This window comes from Taeniopygia guttata, chromosome 3 (genome assembly GCF_048771995.1).
Source record: "Taeniopygia guttata chromosome 3, bTaeGut7.mat, whole genome shotgun sequence".
In the NCBI taxonomy this organism is placed as follows: Eukaryota; Metazoa; Chordata; class Aves; order Passeriformes; family Estrildidae; genus Taeniopygia; species Taeniopygia guttata.
Genome location: NC_133027.1, coordinates 62,315,754 through 62,342,869, shown reverse-complemented (window position 1 = coordinate 62,342,869; position 27,116 = coordinate 62,315,754). Strand labels below are relative to the sequence as shown.

At 39.7% G+C, this 27,116-nt stretch overlaps 2 protein-coding genes across 2 annotated transcripts in view; one reads left to right on the top strand and one right to left on the bottom strand.

The window, feature by feature from the left end:
• EZR (ezrin) overlaps positions 1 to 5,536 on the top strand; it is a 36,718-nt gene extending 31,182 nt beyond the window's left edge. Inside the window, exons 8-13 of the mRNA XM_030269553.4 lie at positions 299 to 462; positions 1,365 to 1,495; positions 2,184 to 2,344; positions 2,619 to 2,711; positions 3,629 to 3,880; positions 4,022 to 5,536. Of these exons, the coding sequence (XP_030125413.1) occupies positions 299 to 462; positions 1,365 to 1,495; positions 2,184 to 2,344; positions 2,619 to 2,711; positions 3,629 to 3,880; positions 4,022 to 4,186 (966 nt within the window). The 3' untranslated portion in view covers positions 4,187 to 5,536. The remainder of the gene's footprint in view (positions 1 to 298; positions 463 to 1,364; positions 1,496 to 2,183; positions 2,345 to 2,618; positions 2,712 to 3,628; positions 3,881 to 4,021) is intronic.
• An 882-nt stretch (positions 5,537 to 6,418) lies between these two features.
• Positions 6,419 to 27,116, bottom strand: part of SYTL3 (synaptotagmin like 3) — a 33,828-nt gene continuing 13,130 nt past the window's right edge. The window contains exons 6-16 of the mRNA XM_072926985.1: positions 26,178 to 26,250; positions 25,202 to 25,274; positions 21,729 to 21,853; positions 18,108 to 18,251; positions 15,239 to 15,417; positions 13,011 to 13,113; positions 10,596 to 10,763; positions 10,313 to 10,412; positions 8,983 to 9,091; positions 7,901 to 8,106; positions 6,419 to 6,687 (exon numbers count right to left, since the gene is read on the bottom strand). Of these exons, the coding sequence (XP_072783086.1) occupies positions 6,557 to 6,687; positions 7,901 to 8,106; positions 8,983 to 9,091; positions 10,313 to 10,412; positions 10,596 to 10,763; positions 13,011 to 13,113; positions 15,239 to 15,417; positions 18,108 to 18,251; positions 21,729 to 21,853; positions 25,202 to 25,274; positions 26,178 to 26,250 (1,411 nt within the window). The 3' untranslated portion in view covers positions 6,419 to 6,556. The remainder of the gene's footprint in view (positions 6,688 to 7,900; positions 8,107 to 8,982; positions 9,092 to 10,312; positions 10,413 to 10,595; positions 10,764 to 13,010; positions 13,114 to 15,238; positions 15,418 to 18,107; positions 18,252 to 21,728; positions 21,854 to 25,201; positions 25,275 to 26,177; positions 26,251 to 27,116) is intronic.

Sequence of the window (27,116 nt, the reverse complement as noted above, 5' to 3'; positions counted from 1 at the left end):
CCTGCCAACCCAGAACGTTCTGCAACAGCTAACAATCTCTATTTAAATGAGACTTCATCTATCTGGGATTTTCTCTAAAAGAAGAGTAACTTGCACATTCGATGTAGACTTTAAATGGAGAATATAAATCACAATAGTTTTGGCTTCAGATGATATTTGCAGTCCCTACTGCTGTGTTTAAATGGCCGTGCATGTATGTCTGGATTAGAATTAAATTAGTGACAAGATGTTCTGTCTACAGTTAGCTGGGAGGAGAAAGAGTGTTTGGAAAAAACTGACTGTGGTGTCTTTCTCCTAGGACTTTGTGTTTTATGCCCCTCGTCTGAGAATTAACAAGAGGATTCTGCAGCTCTGCATGGGCAACCATGAACTGTACATGCGGCGCAGGAAGCCCGACACCATTGAGGTGCAGCAGATGAAAGCCCAGGCCCGGGAGGAGAAGCACCAGAAACAACTGGAAAGGTGGGTGTGGATACAGGCAGCTGATGTGGCATGGCAGAAATCAGTGACACCGAAGTGCCAAGGTTCAACAAGCAGCTGTATCCCCGGGCACAATGCTCTGAGCTATCCCAGGCTCAGGATGAGCACGTGTGGCCCTGGAGCTCTGGAGTATGGGCAGGGAACTGGGGGTTCTGCAGTGGGACTGTGTTACTCTTCCTGCTTGGCCCTGTGCCCACACAGTCAGCTGTCCTGGCTGCAGCCTCAGGAGCTGCAAGAAAATGTACAAGTAAAGGCACAGAGGTTCTGGTGGGGTGGTGTGCACCTAGAGAAGGGTTTTCCTGACTCTGGAGTGTTGGCATCTGATCTATGTACTGGGCCATGGAATGGTTGGGAGTAAGGGGAAGCCTTCACAGGGAGCACGTATGTGTACGCTGTAAAGACAGAAGGAACTGGGAGATATCCTACAGGCGAGGAAAAAAGAATAGCAATTCTACCACTGGCACAGGTTGCTTATGATTGAAGAAATCATGATGCTTTTCTCATGAACCTTGCTGTTTATCTCCATTTCCTCCGTGCTGTTGTTTTCACACCTCCTTTACTTTCCATATGGCAGAAGTAACAAAGTTACACCTCTTCTGCCTTGCAGTACAAGTCCTGTTTTTCTTTGTGTCTAGCAGCTATTTGGTATTCTAAATTTCTGTGGCAACCAACAAAAATACAAATGCTTTTTTTGAAATGGGGTATCCAAAACAGAGCAAAAATTCTGAAGAGATGAAGGAATAGCCTATTTCTGTCTTCTGGCTCCTGTTTTGTGGCAGCCACTTTCCCATTGAGCTGCCTGGAGAGATTCCTAGCCAGCTTTCTTGTCTGGCAGTAGCTTGGGTCTGAAAGTGAGCTTCTAGCATGAAATATGTTTCTAACAGGAAACAACTAGAAGATGAAAAGAAGAGGAGAGAGACAATTGAGAGGGAGAAAGAGCAAATGCTGAGGGAGAAGGAGGAACTGCTGGTGAGGCTACAAGAGTATGAAGTGAAGACTCAGAAAGCAGAGAAAGGTAAAGTATTTGTCGTGGCAGACCAGACCACATATTGTGCTCCACAGAGGGGTTGTATGGGTTGCTACCCATGCCTTGCCTAAATCTGGTGACACTGGGATCGCTTGGCAAGGCTTACTAATGTCTGTCTGCCTATACAGATAAATGTACAGATGTGCATCCAAAGTATGAAAGTAGCATAAAATCTGCAGATTTTGTTTGGCAACTGAAGGGCAGGAACTCTGCTTGCCTGTGTTGCCAGGAGGATTTAAGTAGCGCAGCCTCTTCCAGCAGTGAGCAAGAGTCCAGCCCTCAAGTACTTTTTACTAACTCCCAACAGAAAAAGTATTTTGGGAACAAATCTTTCCAGTGAAATGGAAGCTTCTGTTTCAATGCACAGAAGAACACATTGGAGGCAGCGACATCTGTCCATGCAGCAAACTGTCAATTAATGGCAGCAGAGTCATGTCAATGTTACAGACTTCAGTGCAAACATCTTGCAGAAGATTTAGTTACAATGTGCATCTGACTACTTCTGAATCCAGTTACTTGGTATATTATGCAAATAATTACTTTGAGGAGCACAGTGAAGTGAGTATTCCAAGCTGGAGTAAAGTCCTGTCATGACTTCTGCGGTTACCTAGGAGACTGAAGTTCCTTAGCTTTGACCAGACTTGTAGACTAACCACATTGATCTGTCTCTTTGCAGAACTGTCAGATCAGATCCAAAGAGCCATTCAGCTGGAGGAGGAGAGGAAACGGGCCCAGGAGGAGGCAGAACGCCTGGAAGCTGACCGTTTGGCAGCTCTGCAGGCCAAAGAAGAGCTGGAGAGACAAACTCTGGACCAGATAAAGAGCCAGGAACAGCTGGTAAGACTCATACATTTTGAGAACAAGATACACAAGCATATTACTGTGCCCTTGAGTAAGACAAAGCCATCATGTCCAGGGGAAAACATAATGCAGTGAGGTACTGGGCCATCATTGTGGCACTCGTTCCTATCATAAGCAATCTAATTTTTAGTTCTTAGTTTCCTATTCAGAATCTTATTAGAGTTAACAGTATTTTTTTGTGTTTGGTTTTTTTTATTGGGTTGGTGTTTTTTCTAAGAGTCCTTGTAATTCCCATTTTATTATTCAACAGGCTACAGAGCTTGCAGAGTATACAGCCAAGATAGCACTTCTTGAAGAGGCAAGGAAGCGTAAAGAGAGTGAGGTTGAAGAGTGGCAAATCAGAGTGAGTATCTGCTTTACAAGTTGCTCTAAAGTTCTGTGCTTAAGCAGTGCATACTGTGGTTCTTAGCCTGGTGTGACTTCTCAAACATCTGTACAGTAGTGAAAAAGACCAAACTTGTAATGTGCAAACTTGAATGTGCAATACATCTGCAAACACACCTTTCTTCCAACAACCCTTCAATCAAAATCAGAATGAAAACTTGTATAAAACTTAAAAATGTGATCATTGTCTTGGAACCTTGGAGAGAAAGGGGCACATGAATAAGTTATGGATGTAATCCATGATATAATTTCTGAAAACATTACATCAGTCAAGAGCAGATGCTGCAAATGCAGCCACACTGCAGGTATCTGTTTTTAGGAGCATGTGCTGTTGTCGGTGGCTTCCTGGTACCTGGAGCAGGAGAGTTTAATAAACTGCTCCAATAAAGGCACACAAGGCTCAGAGTGCTGGTGCTCTCAGTGCACTGTAAGACACATGGGAGGGCAGAACTACTGCAGCAGCAGGGAAGGTGACTGCCTGGTGTGTAATTGCACTAAAAATGCCAAATTATATTCCCAAATTCTTACTCTCTGGAACCGGTGTGTCTTTGGCCTACAGCTCTTCAAATAGAGAACAGAATTATGATAACTGTAGCTTTCCATAGAAGGTTTTCCTGGGTTGCCTTATTGAAAGAATATTCTTTGTTCAGACCCCCTGCACATTACACTGATGATGAGGATGGCATCCCTAGCAAAAAAAAAAAAGAAAATCTCTAATAATGGAGTACCATCAGTTGCAGACATTTAATTCTCTCTTGCTTTTCATAGTAGATGGGAAAAAAAAAACAAAACCCAAACCTATAAGCATTTAAGTGTTCTTTAAGCTGATTCAAAGCAAGAAATGCATTTTAAATGTTTTTCACTTTTTTCCCAAAGGCCAGGGAAGCACAGGAGGATCTGGTAAAGACCAAGGAGGAGTTACACCTGGTAATGACTGCTCCACCTCCACCCCCACCCCCTGTCTATGAGCCAGTGAATTACCACGTCCATGACAACTTGCAAGATGAGGGCTCTGAGTACTCTGCCTACAGCGCCGAGTTCTCCAGCGAGGGCATCAGGAATGACCGCAACGAGGAGAAGCGCATTACTGAGGCAGAGAAGAACGCACGAGTGCAGAGCCAGCTGAGGGTAAGGCACTGCTTGGCGGAGGCAGAGGAATTGAAACAATCAGTCCTGGACAACAGGTCCTTTAACTGTCAGCTGTCCCCAAAGAACACGACAGGAGCTGAGAGTGTCTCGCAATAACCTGTATTGTTCTTTGTACTGCAGGCACTGACAGATGAGCTGGCCCAGGCTCGACACGAGGACAAGCGGACCCAAAACGATATCATCCACTCGGAGAACATGCGCCAGGGACGGGACAAGTACAAGACGCTGCGGCAGATCCGGCAAGGCAACACCAAGCAGAGAATTGATGAGTTTGAGGCAATGTAAAGATGCTTGTAAGAAGAAGACAGGACTGTGGGAAAGGCAGATCTTAGTGCTGTGTTCTTGTTTAGGGGTTTTTGTTGTATTCGTTTTTTTTTTTTTTTTTTTTCCTCTGAGGTGGGGTCACTGTATGACTCTTAACCAATGTTCTCTAAACCCAGAGGTGTTTGAATCTCCCTTTTATTCTGAACCTTCCGTGAAATTTGGTATAGTTTAAATCTTATTGTATCACAGATTCTGGTAACTTGCTCATGCCTTTACTTGGTGCCAAAAGGCCTTATGTCAAATCTCTCTTTAAGCAAGACAAATTTTAACAGGCAGTGCTTCTATTTAAAGATGTGTGTCCTGTGCAGGTGCTGGATTCAGCGTGGTCTAAAAGATAAACATCTGTGGGTGAATTTTGTGCCATATGTCTTTGTATTATTAGCTACAGTGTAAAGTGTAACAGCTGAGAAGACAGGTTTTGGAACTCAGGATTTTCAAGCACCTGTACTTGTGTTGTACATCCACACACAGGTGCTTGTAGATCCTGGTTTTTTCTTGGTCTTGATGCCCATGTTCCCCCTTCCCTGCCCCCCCACACAAAAGAACTGACAACACCTCAGAACTACTTTGTGTAGAAATTAGATATTTTCTAGTTGCTGTTCTCAACTGGAGAAATGGTGCAGTGATGGCTCAGAAGTGGCATAGGGACACTGATACCCTCTTCATGTAACAAGTAGCAAATACTCCTGGAATCTAAGACACCACTGTGTTTGCATTCCAGCTTCATTACTGATCAGTTGTAGTGTAGTATTTATAAATATATATATAAAACATGCAATATGTGAATTGCAGTACTAGTTAAAGGGAAATAGTTTTGCTCTGTATATTTTGTTACTTTTCAGATTTAATAAGACTTGCATCTGTAAAAATGCCTAAGCAAGATTGTAGTCTGATACAGTGCAGCTGATTATTTACTATAAAGCATTATTTGTAAAGATCATTTTTTTACTTAATGAAAACTGTTATATGTACACATGATCCAATATATACAATTTTACTGCACCTATTTTTCTAACAAATTCTCTAATTTTTTTAAATGTTTGATTTAAAGTTTCAGACTCCAAAGATGAAGGGACTGCTTGTTTATATCACAGTTGTATTCTCTCTAGTAGAGAGCATTTCTGTGACCATCCTTCCCCCACTCTCCCCTTTTTTCCTTGAAAATCTGTTAGAAAGTGAGATACAGTATGTTGTCACCTCTTCATTTACAATATCTGTGCTGCGTTATACTTGAGTTGAATCTTGTGTGGGGTTTTTTTTATTTGCAGCAGCAGCCATTTAAATAAAAGATCTGCAAAGTAACAAAGGCAATGGAGTGAAGTGTTTCTTGTGTGGGGTGTATTTTGAGTAAGTTGTGCTACTGCTCTTTTAGTTCCTGAACTTAACTTATGAATCCCCATGTTTTTAAATCTCAAATCCTTAAAAGCCACACTGACCTAGAAAGGAAGAAGGGGGAATACTTAAAGTAAGGACTAAAAGTATAACACAGCAACACAAGTTACAGTTATACACAAGAAGTTTCTGCTGACTGTAAAGCTACATCCAAGGCAAGGCAAACTGACACACGAGTTTGGCCCTAAGCTTGAAGAAATGATAAACTTAGCTAAACTTTTGTCATGTGCTATACACCCTATGGATCAGAGTTGTTAATTGTGTCTTACAGTGGCAGCTGATAAGAAGGGACTTGTTACACCCACCCTTATTCCACTGGCTGTAGTCCCATCCTGCTACTGACAGGGAATTTATACATTTAACTTTCTAAGGACCATGCTGTAGCACACATTTGAAGAGACATGGCCACAGGCCAAAGCTTTTTAGGATCATGTGAAATAAAGTGGCAGCGTAGTTAATGCAGAAGCACAGAGGCATTAGCATCACCCATTTGCAGCAAGCAAAGATAAGCTGGTTTTGCATTCTGCAGCAAAAACATCAACGCAAGAGTGAAGCAGTGTAACTTTCTTGTTGTAACAGTTATTTTTACAGAAGTAGTCCTAGTTGTGACTTAAATTAAATACTAACAGTTCTGGTAGACCTGGAAATGGAAAGCTGCACATAGTCTGGCTCCTGTTGCTTTGACAGCATAATGCATCTCAAACTGACACTGTCACTCCTGAACAAAAAATATTATCCTCCAACTAGAGATACAGGCTAAAGCCTTAACTGTTGAAGAAATGAAACATTCAGAATGTCACACACATTCAAACACATTATTGTATTCTCAAAAAAAACTGGAATAGGTGCTATTACAGTGTACCTTTCCCAGACCTGACGCATATGTACCACTTCTGTTTAAAACATCGGACATGAGAAAGGAAAGGTTGTTGATATCTCTCATGATTTAAAGTTTTCCTTATTTGAATGCAGTACAAGTGTGAAGTCCATCCATGTGTTTGGGTTGTGAAGCACTTCCTGCCATTGGAGCACTCCCTGAGAAGCAAGGTCCATAGGGCCAAAGAATTCCTCTGCAAGAAAGCAAAAGGAAAGATCAAAGTTACTTTTCACTTGGCCTTACCCAACTTCTGGCCAACCCTTTCACCACTTCTACAGTAATTTCAGCTGCTCTGTAGCTCCTGAGGCACTAATTTCGATAAATGGTATTTATACTTTGAACTATTATTCACATCCTGTTAAACTGGGAGCACTTTCTGAAGAGTACAACCTGCAGCAAAGAAAAAGTTTTTGGCTGTATGACTAAAAGCAGGAGAGCAAGCGTGCATGCTCATAATAGCAGAATGGCACTAAGCCTCCTGCTTCAGTTCATTCCATGTTTAGGACTTGGATCACTTACAAGCAGATAGTCCCTGCTCTAGCAGAAAGGCAAATGCTGGCTAGGATAAGAAAAACAACTTCAAGAGGAAGCCTGCATGACTTGAGTTACCACTAGTGATAATGCTCCTGTAAACTGCATGCTGATACCAAAACAAAATTTGACCCTTTCCTCTCAAATACTGAAACCCAGGGCACTTAACTCACTAGGAGAACAAGGGTGGGAGACTTTTGAGCAGCCTTGAAGGTTCAATGCTTCCCTGCTCAACTACCAGTGGAACAGGGCCTGTTTAGTGAGCAGAGGGTTTCTCAGACATTGCTCAACCCTGAAAAAGAAAGGTCACTCTTATGTTAGAACAGAGCCCAAAATTTCAAATGTCCAACAGCCTCTTCGGAGCAAGTTTCACCTCCAGTATTTCATTTATTGGATTGATATGCAGATCTAAAGTAATGAGCACAGACATAAGCAAGGTTGGAGTCTATGAGATTACTAGTTCTCCTGTTTCCTTTAGATGAGAAGTTATTTAAAATAATCCAATTCATAGAAAACAACTAAAGGAATAAGTCTTTAAAAATATATAGAGCTCTATGTGAGTTATAACCACACCGTTTCTGTGCTTGTCTTAGCATGGCTCTGACCCATAAAAATTACCATGCTAACAAAGAGCTTTCCTGAAAATTTGCACTGACAACCTTGATCTTCCCCACAGACCTGTACAGAAGCACCTGTATCAGTTCTTGCATGATCAGAGCTCAAAACTGAATGTTGGCTTAGGACAGAGGCAGAACTGCATGTGTAGGCATGTGAAAGCAGGCAATAAATAGCACATTATAATTTATTATTGCCTGGAATGTAAACTAAATGCACTTTTCCCTAAATTACATTCAACTTTCAGTGATAGAACTTACTTGCACCAAGCTTGGCTCCTCCTAGGAACTGATCACTTGAGCTGAAAGTTGACTTGTGCCAGACAGTCAGGTGTAGACATGATTGCTGTAGCTGAGCTGGGGTCACACCATCAAAGATAAACAAGTGTTTCCACTGTGGACAGCCTTCTTTCTTCAAAACAGGAGACTTTTGCTTTACCTCTGCTTGGTCTGGAAGGATTAGACAACTTCCCCCCCACCCCCAAAAAAAAGAGTTCAGCAAGGTTACCGATTTCTCAACCACAAAGCAGAACATTTCAATAACCATATGGAGGTTAGAGGGCTTAACTGGAGTCCATTGATTTGCCTTAAAAAGAAAAAAAGTTCCGCCTTAGGGCAAGGTAGAACATGGTGCTCTTGTGTTTATTCTGGGCCCCACACCTTTTCCTGCCAGCCTTTAGTCCAGGTGCAAATAGGCTCTTGTAGCTGTCCCTGGCTGCTGAAGGAGTCTGCTCCACATGCTGCTACCCAATAGTACCTCAAATCTAAATTTCAGGAGATGAAATGCCTACCCATTTCACCAGAGGTGGGTGCCACAACAGGTGAAATGGCTTTACAAGATGTAAGTTTACCCTACTTCCAGTGGCATCTGACAGCAAGGAAGTAAAACAATCCCACATACAAGCCATTCAGCACACTGAAGAATATTCATTTCCTTCTCTTTCAATATGTCAAGAAGGAAGAGGATAAAAGTTTTTAATGTATCCAGACCAACACTTAATTCTGCAAAGGCACAGCTGAAACTGTGACAACAGCCTCTTTATTTGCACCTTTTTCCCTCCACTAATATCCAAGAGCACACACTTAAACTAGTGAACTCTACATCTAATGACATAATTAAAATCTAGAATTCAGGACCAATAGGGTATGTGGGACCCATCACTACCCTGCAAACTGCTGCTGTTCTGCAGACACTCAAGTGTCACCATTTCTAGGAAGTCTGATTAAGAGTGTGGGCAATGCCACTTTCCCCTGCCAGTCTCCTGCTGAAAATATGTTAATATGTACATTTGCATGGAACACATGTGACAGTCTCTATTTGAAGTATTCGGTCTCAGACATACCCTTTAACAAAGGAGTTCAGCATTCCAGCAGATCTCAGCATGGGCAAGTTCTTGGCCCCAAATAACATAACCTGAAGCTGGCAGTTAAGAACTCCTTGGTCTTTGTTTCCTGAAAAAGGAGCACTTATCACATGAAATGCCCAGTTAGTTCAGCTCACAGCTTAAGATGCTGCTAAAAGTAAGTAGGGGAATGCCTAAGTGGCACTACTGAGATAAGGAGCCATAAGGCTGGACTAGGAACATTTCAAAGATTTGAATGTTTGTACAGTGAATGATTCACACACAAAGCAAACCAAGAAGTGAGTAGCAGGCTGCTTTGTGATCCCTGTTCCAAAGACAAAGCTTTCTGTTGTGTTTGTGAGAAGCAAATACAGGGCAGTACACACAGAAGCATTTCTCTGGAACAGTCAGAAGCAGTAGAGAGAGCCAAACCCATGGTGTGATACTGCTCTGCTCCCAGCTCAAAGCACAGAGCAGAGACCCAAAACACAGGAGGAAAACCAGAAGATACAAAGTTGGTAAATTTGAGGTCAGTTGGAAAAGGAAAAGAAACAGAAAAACCAAAACAGTTAATTAGAGCTTCCCATTGGTCTCTACCTGCTGCTGTGGTCCTGACACAGAGAGCACTACTAGAGCTCACTAAGGTCTAGGCAGGTGAGGAAAAGGAGGTTTTCCTATCCCTCCCTTCCAAAGTGTTTATTTCACTCCAGCAGCAGGTGCTTGCTCTGACATACTACAGCAATACTTAGTGTACCTTACAAGTTTTCATTACTAGAAACTGAATCCTGACTATACACTTCGAACTTAGCACCTTGTAAGTGAAACAATCTCCCTAAGAAGAGACCACTGGAGGAAGCCAAAGGTGCTAGTCTGGTATCCTTGCAGATACTTCCCTTCCAAGTTTTCCCCAAAGTGGCAGTCTCTGCCTTGGACAGCAGAACTGCTGTTTCACCTCCAGAATAACTTCTACTGGTAACATCATGACAGGCACAAGTTTGGAAGACAGCTGGATGCAACATACTGCTGCCATTATAATGTACAACTTTCATGGCATTATAAAGAACAAATATACAAAGCTTGAAAATGTTTTGATTTAAATAATCTAAGACACAAAACACCACAAAGCACCATTTTCTGTAGCTGTTAAAAAATCCATACAGGAATATTACATGGACACTTTGCCTTCATTGATCTTCACAGTCCTTCATTGATCTCAATTATTTTCTAGCTCAGGAATTCACAGAGTCATAGAATCATTTATGTTGGAAAATACCTCTCAGATCATTGAGAACAACTGTTAAGCACTCATGGATGCCAAAACATTTTATACCTTCAAACTGGAGGTTCTGATACTGGGCTGGTACCAACAGCCTTGTAGACACGAGGAGCTCAGCACTGTACTGGGTAAGATCACCTTCAGGCTTCTCAAGCTGAAGAAAGGGACATACAGAAGGGACATTACTGCAATCATTCTCACAGCTTATTTGTGTTTCCAACCATCTTGCTAATAGGCTAGATTGCCAGCATCTTTCCCTCAGTGATCTCAAAGGGGTGATCTTTCTTCACTACATCTTGCTTTTAAGGTACAATTAAGCACAAAAACTTAGAATCACCTTGGGTTTGAGTGGGTACCAGTCAAACTGCATTGAGTCCTCTTCAAAATTCCATGCTGCCAGGGGAATCACCACTTCTCCCAAAAACACCCTGTATTTGAGAGCTCCTGCATGCCACACAGAGATCTGAAGTTGCCGACTTCTCAGCTGGGGGTGTTCAATCTTGTACTAGAAAGATAAACAGCATTTACAGAGCAATGCACAGGATGAATGCAGGCCCACACTATGACCTGCTCCCAGGAAGTCCAGCCACAGCATGACTGAAGGCCTCTGGATGCAGACAGAACCATGTTGTCTGACTGTGCTTTGCAATCTTAAAAAAATCAAACAACTACTTATATATTATACATGCTGAATAATGCTCATTCAAATGGGAAACAACATTCCAGGAATACCTTGACTTGCCTTGCTAAACTTTTTGATTATAAATTCAGAACTTTAAATAACTCTTGACCATTTTTGCTGGGGGTTTGGGGTTTGTTCTTGATTTTTGTTGCTTTTGGGTTTTTTTGGTGTTTTTTGGGGTTTTTTTGCGTGGGGAGGTCTTGGGGGTTGTGGGGTTTGGGCTTGTTTGGAAGGGGTTTTTTGTTTTGGTTTTTGGGGGTTTTTTTGTATGTTTTGTTTATATACATATATACATTTATATATAATTTTTTTTTTCTGTTTACACTCCCAGCAGAATGTGGCTGCTCTGGAAGCCAGTTCAAGAAGAAGACACCTAATGATGGTTCTTAAAGTCCCATTCTGGTCAGTGGATACCTACTTAATGCAGTCATCAGGGGCAAGGAAGTAATTCAGCTGATGACTAATTAAAGCCTTGATCCACTCTCCAAACATAGTTACAGCCCTCTGAGACATTGCTGGGTATCTAACACAGCCCCTGAGACTGGCAAACCCAGCCCACAGGTGACCTTCATGGAAAGCTGGAGGCAATGGCACAGGCAAGGAAATCAGTACCCATATTTAGGCTGCTGAATCACAAGCTGGGTGTGGGCTCTGTGGCTCATCACCCTGAGTCACCCTGGGCTCCAGTGACTCCCAAGAGCACTTACACAGCTCTCACACTTGCAGCTACCTCCAAATGCAGGTGCCTTAACCTGCAGCTGAATCCCACCCAGTTGTATCTCAGTGTCATGATGGAGCTCACCTGCAATAGTGCTATGCACTTTTGACCATTCTTGCTACTCTGGATAAACTAATAATAAAACTATTTAAAAATATTTCCAAGTTAACACCTTTAGAGTTTATGCAGCCAGCTCAGGCATGGCTCTCACTCTCCTTAATCACTTTTGTATGACTAGCATTGAAAAAGGACTACAAAATTAGGACCAGTGATTTCAACTTCTGGCCATCTTTTCTGCCAATTTAAACCCTACAGACAGGCTTTGGGCTGTATAAGAATCACATATATTACAAAAATCCTTTTGTGTTATTATCAAACTTTAACTATTGTCTTTACAAATATTTTGCTTGTTTGACTCAGTGTTTATCCTTGATGTTCATACACACCAGGAATTGGGGGTAACACTGAAACTTTTGTGTAGTTCAAGAAGCAACACAAGTTTGCCTCTCCACTAACTCTGTGTCATATCTCTTCCAAGACAATATATTACTGAATCTTATATCCTTATCTTTATATCCTTACATAATCTTATATCCTACTGCAGCTTGCCAAAACACACACACAAAAAATAGTTTGCAGTGATCTGAGTACAGAAGTGGAGCTGGGAAAGCTGGGAACAACCAAACTAAGGCAGGCTCTCCCAGCTGACAGTACTCAGCTTCATATTTCATGAAGTGTCTGTGAACCTGTTTCCTATACACAATTCTTACAAGGATGCAAGAAGCAATACTGAAAGGCATTAAGTTGAAATCATAACTACTCTTCTCTGCTGGGATTATTGATGCTTGAAATTAGACAGTACAAAGAAACAGTCTGGCATCAGTTGCAGAGGGAAAAGGAAGGAGACACTGTTTTAGAGATGGTGTATTTCAGCTGGCACACAGTTAACTGTAGAGAGACACTTCGAGTGGCATTGACCAAAGGCATATCGCTTGAAAGGGATATTTGTGTAAAATTCCAGCTGTTCTCCAGTACACCCAGTTTCTGAATGTACAAGAAAAAGCATCTATGGAAGACACTTTGCTTTTGCCAAATGGTAAGTCAGATCAATACTGGTATTCACTAAAAGTACTTTATTGGACAAAGGCAGACTTCTCTAATGGTTTGCAATTTACTGTTGCAGCTCCAAAAGCAACTCTCTCTTTTTTAGACTATTATCTAGACTGAAGAACCATGATTTTTAAAATTATTGTTTTCAGTGACTCCTAAATTTACCCCATCAGGTCAGTTCAGAGCCTGCAGGACTGTACCATGGAAATGCACACTTAGCAGCATGGGATTGCAAACCATACCTTCAAAGTCTCATCAAACTCTGGATCCACTGTGCCCTTTTTGACAGCTGTCTTCCTCTTACTCCAAGGAGATTTATCAGGAAGTAAATAAACCTTCACATACCTTGGAGATAAAGATACATGGAAAGTGATCAGAAGGAGCAGGGAGGATCAAATGAAAAAAACAATTAGATGAGATGAGATTTTTCTTAATCCTTAAACAACTTAATTGACTTTGTAAGTTCCCAAGCAATAAAATGGCAAAATATTATTTATGTGCTTTCTCAACAAAAGTAGGTAGACTAAAAGGATCCTCGTGTACCATTCAGCTAATGTGTTTCAATTCCATTGTACTTGAGAAGGGATTAAGACCTGAATAGGAATCCTTTGTCATACTCTTTGCCTCTGATAAATCGGCCTCTTAAAGAAGCCACCTTGTCAGTTGTAGTGACAGTTTCATGACAAAAACAAACAGCATATTATGTGCTCAAAGAAAAAAATATAAACCAAATCAACTTTAGAATCACTGCTACTTGTCTCCCAACATTCATGAAGAAAATCTCACCTTCACAACATCAGGTAAATAATACAGAATAACTCACAGGTCTTACAAATGCTAATTATTCTGACAGCCACTAAACGAAAATGGGAGATTGCCTCAAGGGCTCAAGATTGCCCTAACACTGATTCAAGAAAAACTAGCCAAAAAAATTCCTGGAAGCTGAGTTGGACCAATATCAAGCACCAATGATTCATACCCAAAGTTTCTCAAGTGTAGGTCAAGTGAACACTAATACTTAAATATTTCCCTTAATATCAGTTCAGTGGGCTGTATTTGTGTTATGGCTTCAAAACCAAAGAATTTCAGGAATAGAGAGTGCTGCCAGCTTGTCAGGGAAAGGAGCAGCTGTTTGCATAATACAAAACATTTTTAAACTGTACTTAAACATATTTCAGATATGATTTAAATGAATTTTAAAATAATCTCTTGATTAACTTACTGGACAAATAAAATCAGCTGTATCTCATATCATAAATTCAGAACTTGCACATATTCCCTATTTTTTCCAGATTGATCCATAGGTAAACCCAGTTTTTAAAATACACAGGTACTAGAAGATCTATCTCCTCTTGCTCTGTGAGCCCAGATAATTTTAATTAAAACATAGCCAGCCAGACTTCAAACCAGCAAATAAGCTAAATAATTAATCAGGTTTTAAACATCAGTTAAAAGCCTGCTTTTCAGCAAGCCTGTCAAATAAGTGTTCTGTACTTTTTCATCTGGCTTGGAAAGTAACAGAAGTATATAAATATATACCCAGGGAGAAGATAATGTTTACAACACAGCACTTCCCACATTGCCTTTCAGGCTTCCTGCAACTGTTTGCCTGGCTTAAGTACCAGGGACTTAGAGAACCTTGACCCACTTCTGAAGTGCTCCCCACAGGCTGCTCTTCCAGCAAAGCACTGCTCATCACCAAGCTTGTCTTTATGAATATTCTCTGCAAGATCTGCACAAAATCCATCGTCCTTTTAAGTGAAGGTGATGCAAGTCCACGATTCTGATGTGGGCACTCAAATGCTGAAACATGGCAAGACAGCAGGGGCAAGAACAGGTAGTCAGGGATTCTACCTGGTGATTTTGTGTCAGTGGTTCCTGCATGGTCAGAGAGGACTCTTAAGTGATAAACAGAGAAATCACCAAGGCTTAACAATCCAACCAAAATTTTCTATGGCAATTTTATGCACAAAAATATCAACTTCTTTCTCTTAAAACAGTGCATAATTATTAAACAGCTTTAGATTTTAAAATATGTTGTAGCAGCTGCAATGTTTTCTTTTATCATAGAAGATGGAAGCACCCAAGTACTATAGCAACCACCCAGTGACCCACAATGGGTCAGCAGATGACTTAGAAACAGGACATCTCATGTTTCAGCCACAACTTAAAAATTAAAAGCTGAACAGCTATTCCTGAGGCCCAAAGGTACTCAACCAGCAGCACACATACCCAGCTGCCTGCTCACAAGCAGGCAAACTGAATTCCTAGCAGAAAATGGTCATAATAGAATAAGAATTGGCATGAAACCTATTTGTCTTGCAGTGTGTATCTGTATCTGTGCAAAGGGTTGGTGTGCATGTTGGATGTTCTGAAGGTGCCAGTATGGCATTTCACTCAGAAAACAGATAAGTATTGGAAAAAACACAATATTTTCCTTATGTTTCTTCTTCTCTACACAAATACTTACGGGTTACATTTTTTCTTCTTCTCCTCTCCATAAGCCAGGTTCTTGCATCCCTTGATGCAGATTTCCAAGATGCAAGCTCTGAAGTTGTACTTTAAGGCAAACTCTATTTCTCCTGTGATGTTAGCCTTGCCAAAATTGCCAGACTCGGTGCAAGTGCTGCTAAGACTATATAAGCTCCCCTAAGAAAAGACAAATGTCTGGTAAAAGTGGCTTCAGATCAAACAGGACAAAACATTTATTTCCCTCAGTAGTCAGTATCATTATAGATATCACTGTAAAGCTATTGCAAATAATGAAATTTAGGGTAATCTGTATAAAATAATCCATTGCTTCCATAGTATCCCTGAAAATCATAACTGCTTTGCCCTCTTCTTTTTAGTAAACTTTCGAGGCTGAGAAAATGCTTTAAGTAACTTCTGAATCTAGAAACTGTTTTAGTATAAAACTGCTATGTTGCTTCCTCTGAGAAAAATGGACTTTCTTAAAGGGAGTAAAAAAACCCTCTGAAATCTAAAAGCATTAAAAAACCCCATTGAATTAGACTGCTTTTAATACATAGCTCAGAGTAGAGTACACTACCAAGACATTCGGTTTTACCATGTATTAGTGGAAATACCAAAGTGGCCTGTACATCCAGTAAATACTTTACAAGACGTCCCAATTGCATATAAAAGTTATGTAGTCTGTATTGCAAACCATTCAGGAGAGATTAAAACATGAATACTTTAAGCTGTTGTATGTAGGTGCATAAAGATGTTCCCTAGGTGACCTCAGCCACTTTGCTCTCCCTTCATTCACTTCCACCTTTGGGGCAAAGATTTGGATGCTTTATATAAGTCCATCCACATATATAAAGAGCAGTTGTGTCTAGCATTGAGAGGAGGCAGGACACTGCAAAACAGGAAGAGACCAATCTTTTGTGTGGCCCAGCCCAGACACATAACTCCAGGGTGCTATTTTGCCTTCACTGTAACAAATTATCAACTCAGAACAGTTTGATCTCTATTCATTTATAATGATATTCTTTAAGGTGAGCCCTAGAAACCTTTTACACAGCATTTGTCACGAAGGCACCACTGTTGTGGTCAGTCTCTCAGCAACACTGCCCTAGATTGCCAAGATATCTGTTTTAGATCACTCCTCCCCCCGAAAATAAACACCAACCCACACAGGACTGGTTGACCAAGGAGTTCTGCATTGCACAACCCAGCAACTACGAGTGCGAAGCAGTGTTTGCGAGATCATATCTCTCTTCTGTGGAGATGCTTTTCTTCCTTTGTACAACATGCCAAATATTCATTTCACACCAAGGGATTTATTAGATTAAAAAGTCCATCTACTCTCTATTTTCAGCTCTCACCAGCACACTCACATGTCAAAAGAAGGGTCAGAGCGCTTACTGAGGAAGTCAAAAGAATGGTAAGGACTGTTTTGCAAATAATCTTGCTCCCTTCACAAGAAATGTATCAGTTTAATCACTCAAACTTGCAGCTTTGTTCAGCTCTGCACTTTCATTCACTAACATATTTTTATTCACTACACCAGAAAATGTTTATTTTCCACCAAAATCCATTATGGCAATGGAATGCAAACAGAGTTTTGTCCTAAGCCCACATATCCCAAAACAAAATTCTGTGAAAGATCCTCATTTGTATTCCACAGAACACTATTTAGGAAGGCTGGATAGGTGCCATGATTAATGATGTTTGGACTGACTATCACTACATATGTCTCCCACCTGATCAGGCATCCCATACATTCTATATGGAAGTCACCACTTTAGGTTCAGTGAGCAGGAATTTAGCAATGACTTAACGTATTGTACTTCTGATGAGCCATCTGATGTTCTGGAAGATACATTTTTTATGAACTGGCCTTCAACATCCAACAATTACACATAAAGAGAAGTTTAATGGATTTTGACCTCCACCTTTTTAAGACAGTAGAAAATATTTCAGTTTCAAGACTGATCTTTCTGTAGCCCAGCTCAAATGGTTGTCATTGGAATCACAAATGTAACACAAAACCGTTTTCCATTTGTCAGCTTAACACCTCTGACTCCCCAGTGCAATGAACTACAAGAGAGCACCTAGGTCACTGTTTGTATTTCTGCTTCTCTGTCAAGTGAGCAGCCTGGTTTAATTTTGATTCCCTAAGTCATTCTAGTTCCCTTCTTTACAAGATCAGTGATGAATTCTTTGGATATTTCACCTTGCTTAACCTCATCACTAATAGATAGAAATTAGCTTCCACAGTTAATCACAGAGACTTTAAAGCACTGTGCTGAATTCATTTATAACCAGCTGCCTTCTCTCTCATTTGCACTATTCAAAATGCCATCCAACAGAGGATGATTCAATGTCATCCCCTAAGCCTACGAACTGCTCCCCTGGCTTCCATCACTGTTAGCTTCCTCTTCATACACTGGCATTCTGACATGTGAATTTCCACTGACATTTCCAATACCACAGTTCTTGCAGACTCACAAAACCCTTCTGGTAAATGAAGCTTGAAGAGAAAAAGCCAGATACTAGGTGAGAAAGTACCACATTCATAATCCTGATCCTAATAATCAAATGGGAAGGATGTTAGCTGCATTTGCAAAATTCAGAAGTTGTTCTATCAATTATTCATGATCAGTGGATGATATACCCATCAATTATCCATTATTAATTTGCCTTATGCTTCAGAAGGTTCACAGTGTTACTGTGAGGACCGTGCCAAAGGCATCAGTCTTTCATCAGATACAAACTCAAGAGCAATTCTTCCTCCATTTTGTAATATAATCCAAAATACACCAATATTCTGCACAAGCTTTTATATCTGTTCCCTTTAAAATCTCTTCTGTTGTGTTTCACCTTTAACTTACATATTTTCTGCCATCACAGAAAACCGTATCACTTGTGGGACTGGTTGTTATGCCTTCTTCCTCCTTGCAACTACTTTTGCTCCGAGTTTCACTGTCATTTTGGGCCCCAGCGATGAGGTGTTGCAGACTGGGTGTACTTTTTATCTGTAAGAAATTCAGAAAGTAATTTTTTTTTCATTTAAGAAAAATGCCCTGGTTCAAGAAAGTTACCAGAAGAAAACTCAGAAAATACCTACAACTGACTCTGATTAAGGTCATGCAGGTGGCACACCTTCAAAGATAATGTAGCAACTTAAATGCTCATTTATAACTCTCTCAACCCAGTTAGTAGTACACTTATTATATTAATAATTTTTTTTAAATCAACATACCACCAGCTAATCTAAGGGTCACAATAACAGCAATTACTAACAGCAGTCTACTAATAACACACCAAAAGTAGCAATATACTAATAGAACTCCTTATTAGGCCTTAACAAAACAGTAATTTTGGAAGAAAATATAATCTTGCCTCCAGTAAATTAAAAACTGCATTTTGCAATACACATGACACATGTCCATATTCACCTATGCAAGAATGAACATAAGTTGAAAGAGATTTGAAAATAGACAAGTTCCCTTCCCTTTTTTTATAGAAAAAGTTCAAATTCCCAAGGTGTTCTTGACTTTGCTTTGACTAAGTCCATTCATCTTTCCAATTTTCCCATGAAAGCTCCAATAATTTCTGAGATATATATATATATATGTATAAATAAATATAAATCAAAACCCCTTGATATTTCTCTTCAGCCACCTCTGTTACCAAGAACAACAGCTAACAGAATGAAGTGCCGAAAGACAAACACATAGGGCTGGAAATATGCTCAAAATATTGGTGTTTGTGGCACACCACTTCCTGGGTATAATACAATCTATGGAAAGTATGTTGACACCTCAATGGGTAGGAAAAAAGCAAGGTAAGAAATTTTACATGGTTAGGATCTAAGAAAATAACTTATTTTAAAAAGTTGTGTAACCGATTACCTGAAAGACTAAAAAGAATATAGTGTGACAATCAATAGCAAGGATTAGGATTTATTTCCACAAATGAAACAGGAAATGTGAAAGAATCCCTCCTGCACAGCAGCAGACAGCACTAGAGAATGAGGACAAGAGGTGAGATAATACAGTGAGATTACTTCTGAAAAAAACAGGTTGTGCAAAATCTTAATCAGTCTGCTGTTATTATAGCACACAGAAATTGTGATGACTATTAAGTGCCCTGCCTTAAGAATAGATGCAAGAATTAAGTCACCTTGTGAGAGGGAAACAGACAGAAAATGCATTCAGAATATAGTCTAAAAAAACCCCAAATAAACTCAAAATAGTATTTCCTAGCAGAGAAACTATCTTCAGCTTTATAAAACCTGAAACACAACTAATTTCACTTGCTAACCAAAACAAGCTACTACACACTGAATTTTAGCTTCTACTTGGATCAGAATGACTCTGCTATTGTGCAGTACAGAACGTAAGAGACTGACAAGGTAACACAACTACCAGTGCTAAACTCAGCAGCAGGTCTCACAAGCCCAGCCCAGCTCTAATGTCTGCTCCTGTTGCCACAGGAGCGGTATCCCACAGCTACCAAGGCACCACAAACTGCTCCCAAACGTGGCACACGCCTGCTTGTTCCTCCAGTGAGTCAGGATAACTGCACTTCCCTTAGTAAACTTAGGGATTCTAAAGATGAGAGGTACTCAAAATCCAGATTTTACACTGGCTGGTATTTCTTGCCATTGGATTTAGTTTTTTCACTAATACTGAGTTTAAGTATAATCTCTTTCAACTTTAATCCAAAGGAATCAAGCTCTGCATGCATCACAAATTTAGAAAACTCACTTAAGAAACAGATAGTGTCCTTGAGGCTTAAGCCCCAGTCTTAAACACTTCACATTCAAACTTGTGGTTACAGTTACTACTTCACAGTCATTCCTTTGAGAAAATTGCAGTTTCTAGGGGGAAAAGCCACTGCTCTGATTCATGCTCCGAAAACAAAAGCTCTTTCTGGGGTGGAAATCATAACACATAAGATTTCAACATGATATCTTCTAATAAATATAATTAATTGTTTGGCAAGTGTAATCTAAAACAGGTTCTATCCCATAACTTAAGGCATGGTTCTAGTTCTAGCTGTTTACATCTACCCTTTCTAAAGGAAAACAAAGTTTAAGGATATTCACAATTTTAAAAAATCAACATTACTCCTCACAAAGCTAAAATTTTAGCTTAAATATAGTCCAACTCCTTCAAACGACTCAGAGAAATGGTGCTCTGGCACAGAAACACTGAAATCTATTTTTCAAAACCTGCAATGCAAAGTGTGGACATAAGTCCTAAATTTTTAAACAGGCAATTAAAAATCCACACAAGTAATTTGGATTCTCCTACTAATTCATTTCTTAAGCCAAAGAATCCATATCCATCTTTTAAACGTGGCAGATTGTTTGTGATCAGCGTGCAGTGAAGCATAGTCTGAATTCACATTGCCTCCAACTGTGATGTTTTTCAATGCATTAGAAGGGCAGTGCTCTGCCTGTGGAATAAAGCTAATACCAAAGTGTGGCTTGCCACAATGAAAGCAGCACTCAGGCAACCAATAACTGTTGCCAATTCTATTGATAATTTAATTGCATACAAAAATACCAGAACTAATTTCACAGAGTTCTCAGATGTTGTTGGGCTTATTCAAACTGCCCAGTCCATGCAATTTGACATCCTGTCTCTTCCATTTATCAGCACCTAACACTTCTGAGGAAAACGAAAAAGTGCACAAGGGAGCTGTGAGAAATGTGTGCCACAAGATCTGGCCCAAAGCAAGGGCTTTTCTCAGCATCTAATCCAGGCACTTAGCAAACCACACTGACCTCATTCAGACTAACAAGGCAATTCAGTAAGTAACCACAATGTGGAAAACTGAGTATGGACAGAGTTCAGTCACTTCAGAGCTGAAAGTGTACAAAACAAAATCTTCAGTGTAACTCTAAAGCAGAAATGTGAGATCATCTTCAGCCCTGCACAATTTATAGAAAAACAGATGACTGGATTTTTCTCAAACCTCTCAAGAAAACACAAAGCTAGAGACTGTAACCAAAGCAAAAGGAAAAGGGAGGTTGCATAGCAACTAACAGCCATGCTTTCTCCCTGCCAAGTTAAAAAATGCTCAGAAAACATCAGGATGGGTTTGGGATGGTCATAGCTTGTACTGTTCAGCAGCAAAAGGGGCAAGAAGACAAGACAGAGCACCTCCCTGTAGCCCAACAACCACGTATAGCAGGTATCAATTCAACTTCAAGAGAACCTGTGAGCACCTGAGAGCAAAATGTCCCATCCTCAACATCCTTCCCCTCATTTTGTAAAAATCTCAGTCTAACACTTCAACTCTGGGCTGATATCAATTGTGCAAAATCTGTCAAAAACCTTGTGAAAAATCAGAGTTCTGACCACAGTCAGTGAACATCAGCTACAACCTATTCATAAAATAAAATAAAAACTCCAATGTGCACATGATTGCTCTCACAAATGTATTTTACTCTGATACAGCTCTTACAGTTAAGAGACTGTGCATAATAACATGAATACCCTGCTTGCAATGTTGATTGCAGTGTCAGACTGGCTCCTTCTTTGCTTTCTTCTTTCCACATTCTTCCCATAATCTGTGGTTAGGACACATCTGTCAGCCATATCATTCTGGGACTTTGATATTTCTGAAGATAAAATAAAGAGATAAGTCACTATAACAAACATTTCAAGCAGTCCTATAGATTTATAGACTAATTCTGTAGCTTTCAAATTGTCATCCTGTACCTTTAGCATTGATCTCCTAAGAGTATGAAACAGCAAGAAACAGCTGGGAAGACAAGTGGTTGTTATATTGTATATAATTATATTTTGCCTGCTTAAATCTTTCATGCTGTTTCAACTGGAAATTATACTCCTTGATGCCTATCATTATAGCTGCTGCAAGGAATGGTAAGCCATAAAATATAGTTTCCTCTCAGAATCAGCTACCACAGTCCCTATGTATAGTTTGATTTGTAAACCAGTTTGGTTTGGTTCAAGATAAAGGAAAACTTATAACACCATAAAGCAACATGACAATGAAAAGCAGAAAGAAGATCATATTGGAAAATATTTAGAAATGTATCCCAAATTATGGATGAAAGGAGGGATATTACATACTCTGGTCCCAAACAACATATAATTTTAAGAACCTGAATAGCCCTCATTGACTTCAATAACATTACTCATATGGATAAGCTTATGTCCATACTTAAGCACCTTGTTGAATTAGCACTTCAGTAACATTTAGTTTATCGGCAAATAAATTTACGGGATGATTGAACATCTGATGCCCCACTTTTCACTCTTATTCCTCAGTGTACACTCAGAATTTTGCTTAAAGGGAAGGGCAGCACACATCCATATGAAGTTGAATATGAGCAGGCTTAACTGCAGATACTTTGTTGTCAATCCCAGATAGACTCTCATGAAGAATTAAAAATTTATAAGTAGCACATGAAATAGCTATCATATGTTTAATTCATACAGAAGAAATAAACATTTCTCTCACAACATGAACCTCTGTGGAGGAACCTCAGACAGCAGACAATGCGACATTATGGTATTCAAAAACAATGGCACTCAAGTGTGATTTTTAAAGACACTCTGGGTTAGTTTTGTTCTTAGCAGCAATCAGTCCTCAGATGTTTACTGTACTCTGTGTACACCATTAAGGCACCATGTGACCCATTCAAAGGCAGGCTCAATTAAGCCATCTCTGTAAATGAAATCAGGTTTTTAGCGCACACAATGAAATCAGAGATCATAAAAGAGACTGGAATTGAGAGTTCTAATGGAATAGATACAATCTGAGTGCCTTGACCAGCAGTAGAGGCAGAAACACCAGCCTTGCTTCACACTCTCTTACAAGGAACAGGTCATAGAACAGTTTATTGTGTGAGAAAACACAAATGTTCAGTTTTCATATCTATTCCTCTTTTGGCTTCTCTACCCAAATATCATTAAGACTGACACTCTCTGTAGTGCCAAGGGCAATTTTTCACTGCAAGTAAAACTACAACCAGTAATTCATTTTACATTCACCAAAGGGCCACCACTGGATCATAATCGCCTCTTGCTGCCAAGCCACACTGGAACAGGAGGTAGCAGCATAAAGGAGCAGACTGCACAAAGGCAGCTTTGTGCTGCACACGCTGATCCCTCGTTCCTGCTGCTCTCAGACACGCACACACACTGGCTCCAGTGAGAGAGTCAGAGGCAGAACGAGCTTCTCCAGGTTTATTTACTGCAGTACACAAGAGCTGGGTGTATTAAATACCTCTGCAAACCAGGATACTTATCTAGATAAGATACAGAGTACTAACTTTAGACACTTGTGATCAAAAACATTTATCAGCACAGTACCAGGTTTTATTGAGAAGCCATATTGTCTGGAAAAGCTGCTTTCTCTAGTCAAGAAACCCAAGTCTCTCTGCAAGATTTCCTATACTTTTTAATTACTGACTTCAATGACTGCAACAGCCTGTTATTTTTTCCCAAATTAAACTGTGCCACAATAACTGAGGATGAGAGCACCTGAGTGCGCTATAGGATTTCACCTGTAGCTGAACTGAACTAACTTGCTTCCATCTCCCTCTGCAACCCCTGTTCTGATCTTTTACACCCCTGATATAGCTCCTGATCACATGGACTAGCACTCTGTTGTACATGTTCCAACATGCATCTTACCTTGATCTCATTTAACTCACTAAAACAGCAAAAAAGTACCTATGTGTTTTGTCTAGGTTAATGTTCTGCCCTTTAAAATAGCTAAGCCAATTTCCAGAGCATTTCAGATATTAATTATAGCACCATAAGGCTTGAAATAGAGAGAAAAGAAAGATGTGAGTGGAGGAGGATCTTCCTTTTGGTAGCAGGGAAATAATAAATTAGTTTGCTGCAGTCCTGACAGTTTTTACCAGTAACTCTGGGATATGGCCAGGCTTCCAACTAACAGAAAGCTGAATAAATTACTTTGCATCCAGTTCTCTGCTGCCACTATTACTGTTTCCAGTGTCTTACACCACTGTATGCTTCTGTTTAGGAACAAGTCACCATGTGTCTGCATAGCTTTAATAAGTGTTCTCACAGACACAATATTAAATTTGCGTAGTTCAAGGAGAAGGGGACTTTGGGATGGGTGGAAGAAGCTAAATGAAAGACCAAACAAGAGCTAAAACAAAAGTTAGGTGGAAAGGCAGAAAGGCACTGAAGCCAGATTTGTTCAGGTCTAATCTCATATGTGGGGTTGTGTAAATGTAAGCTGGTAAGAAAATATTACAGTTTGTTCAAATCCATGCAAATTTGCAAGTCCCTGTTATCTTCTTAAGGCTCAGAAGTTGTTTTCCTCTGGTCACTGATGCCTTTAATTTGTTTTTCACAAAGGCTGACTATCCTCATTGTAGTTAGCACCTTAGAGATGCACACAGTCTGCATCCCTAGGAACAGCAGGCAGTGTAAGAGAATGGAAGGAATAAAAAGAATCAGAAGGGAACAGGAGTTGTTAGGACAGGAGAGCACTTAGAAATGTGCACTGAAAAATTCCACACAACTAGACTGAGAAAGAGGAAGAAAGTCCTCATGAATACTGACAGTGAGTGAAAATATTAAACTCCTGTTAAATGATAGACTCTTGACCAGGTCAATTTAGGTTCAGCCAGATAACATGAAGATCAGAAACTGATTACTCTAACATTAACTAAATATACTGCATCTGAACATCTGGTAAATGAAAAGTTATACAGTATTTTCACATCTTTTCAAGAAAGATGTTAGGGATTGATATAATCAGTTTATTTAACAACTGGCAGAATACTGAAGGAGAATTGCATTTTCTGTATTATTTTTCAGGTTGGCACAGCCTTGGCATTAATTGCTTCTTTAAAGGCCATTATTTTATAGCCTTTTTTTATAACAACGTCTTGGCCAACACTGTGTCAAAAAAACATTTGACTATGTTATTCTGGAATGACAAGACGGTGAAAGCTACTTACTTTTTATATGTGTTGTGAGAGACAAAAACAAGTTTTCCACAGATTTATTAAACCTTTTAGACTCTCCAAGTTCCTGCAAATGGGAGATGCAATGAGTAAGAAAACACAAAATATTTGTCATTTTAAAGTTTCCATGATTACATATCTACAGACCCCATAACAATCAGATGATAAAGCTGCAGCCCTTTGCTCACTTCTCTAGGCAAATACATCTAAGGACATACATTGACACAGTTGGAAACTATCACACTAATGGACAAAGATGGAAAGTAATCTTTTCAGTTCCATGGTCTTTCACATATAAGTGGAACTCCTCTCAGAAAGATCCCATATTATGTTCATAAATACAGCTAATTACATCACTGATTTGTGGCAAGGTATTTAATACTTTTATATATTAAAGAATAAAGAGTTATCTTCAAACTCCAGGTAAATACATAAGAATGTTTACAGGACTGCAATGGCCTTCAAAACCAGGACCTGAGGATCCAGTCCAAAATTAAATGAAACAGAAATTTAGTGCAATTTTTGTAAGTTTCAAGCCATGTTCTACTCTTCTGTCCACTAGAAACTGCAATGCAAAGGCAGCCACCAAACTCACTGTTTCTCATTCAGTAATGAAAGCTACACATGACTACTGAATGTCACAGGAACACTTCAGGTTTGAGCAGAACTCAGATCTCAGTTCAGTCTTCCTGTGATGAGGCACCCAAAACCAGATGCAACATTCTAATGTCAGGTAGAGTGGTTAAGCACTTCCCTCAAAAACTGAAAACTAATTGAAAACAACCGTTATTGCTTCTAAACTTTCTCTCCCAGTACCCATGCAGCATAAAAATAATGACAAGGTAGCAAAAGGCTGCATTTCTATTGCAGAGTGATATTACAGCAGTTATTTACCACGTCTGTGGCTGACCTTTTCATATGAATGACAACCTAAGGGGTGCACTTATATGTACACTTTGCAGATACATACATTTCCCATCACATTGGTTCCTGCTCTTGATTCTGTGAAAGGAGGTGGAGTTGGAGGTACAACAGAAATTTTACTAGAAATGTAAGAGATAAACAGCGCAACAATTAATATATGATGGCAATAGATGAATAAATAAACCATGTCCATGCACAATCTTCATTACCCATGTTTCCTGAACTCTATAAAGGTCTGGGTCAACATCCTGTGTCTGTAAGAGGTGCAGCACAGGTTTATTGCCTGTTCTTAGGAATTAGGACTACCTTTCCACCTTCTCAATCTTGGGGTGCTCCAGGTAAAATTATTAAATTAGAACTATCAGGAAGACCTAATTTAGGATAGGCTCCCTAGACTTCTATATGGCTGGCAGTATTATAGTCCATATCCTGAATTTTAAAACACAATTCCTGTCAAATACACCCCATGCCTTGTTAAGGGATGTTTTCAAAACCAGTCATCTTTATTTACAATACTAAAAGGATCATTCCTTGCCTGGATCCAGAGTTGTTAAAGACCCTTCAAACATTCCTGCCATTCCATCTGTGGTAAATAGTCCTGGTCTGTGACAAAAATAATAAATCTAACTGACTCTGTTATCACAGCATAATCACAGATCCTAAGGTAGCTGGTGAAATTCCTTCTTGATTCTGTTTTAGTTTTTACCATATCCAAGTAAAAGTGAGTCCTGATCAGGATCTTATCTAGCTGAATAGAAGTTTCTTTCTTATGCAATTGTGCCTTGCCAGATAATTAGAATAAATTGAGACCATCTCTTCATATCTTATTTTACACAGGGTTTTGTTTTGTTTTGGTTTTTTGGGGGTTTTTTTTTTTGTTTGTTTTTGGTTTGTTTTTTTTTTTGTTGTTGTTGTTGGTTTGGATTTTGGTAGTAATTGTTGTTGCTGTTTGGTGTTGTGGTTTTCTGGTTTGGTTTATTTTAAG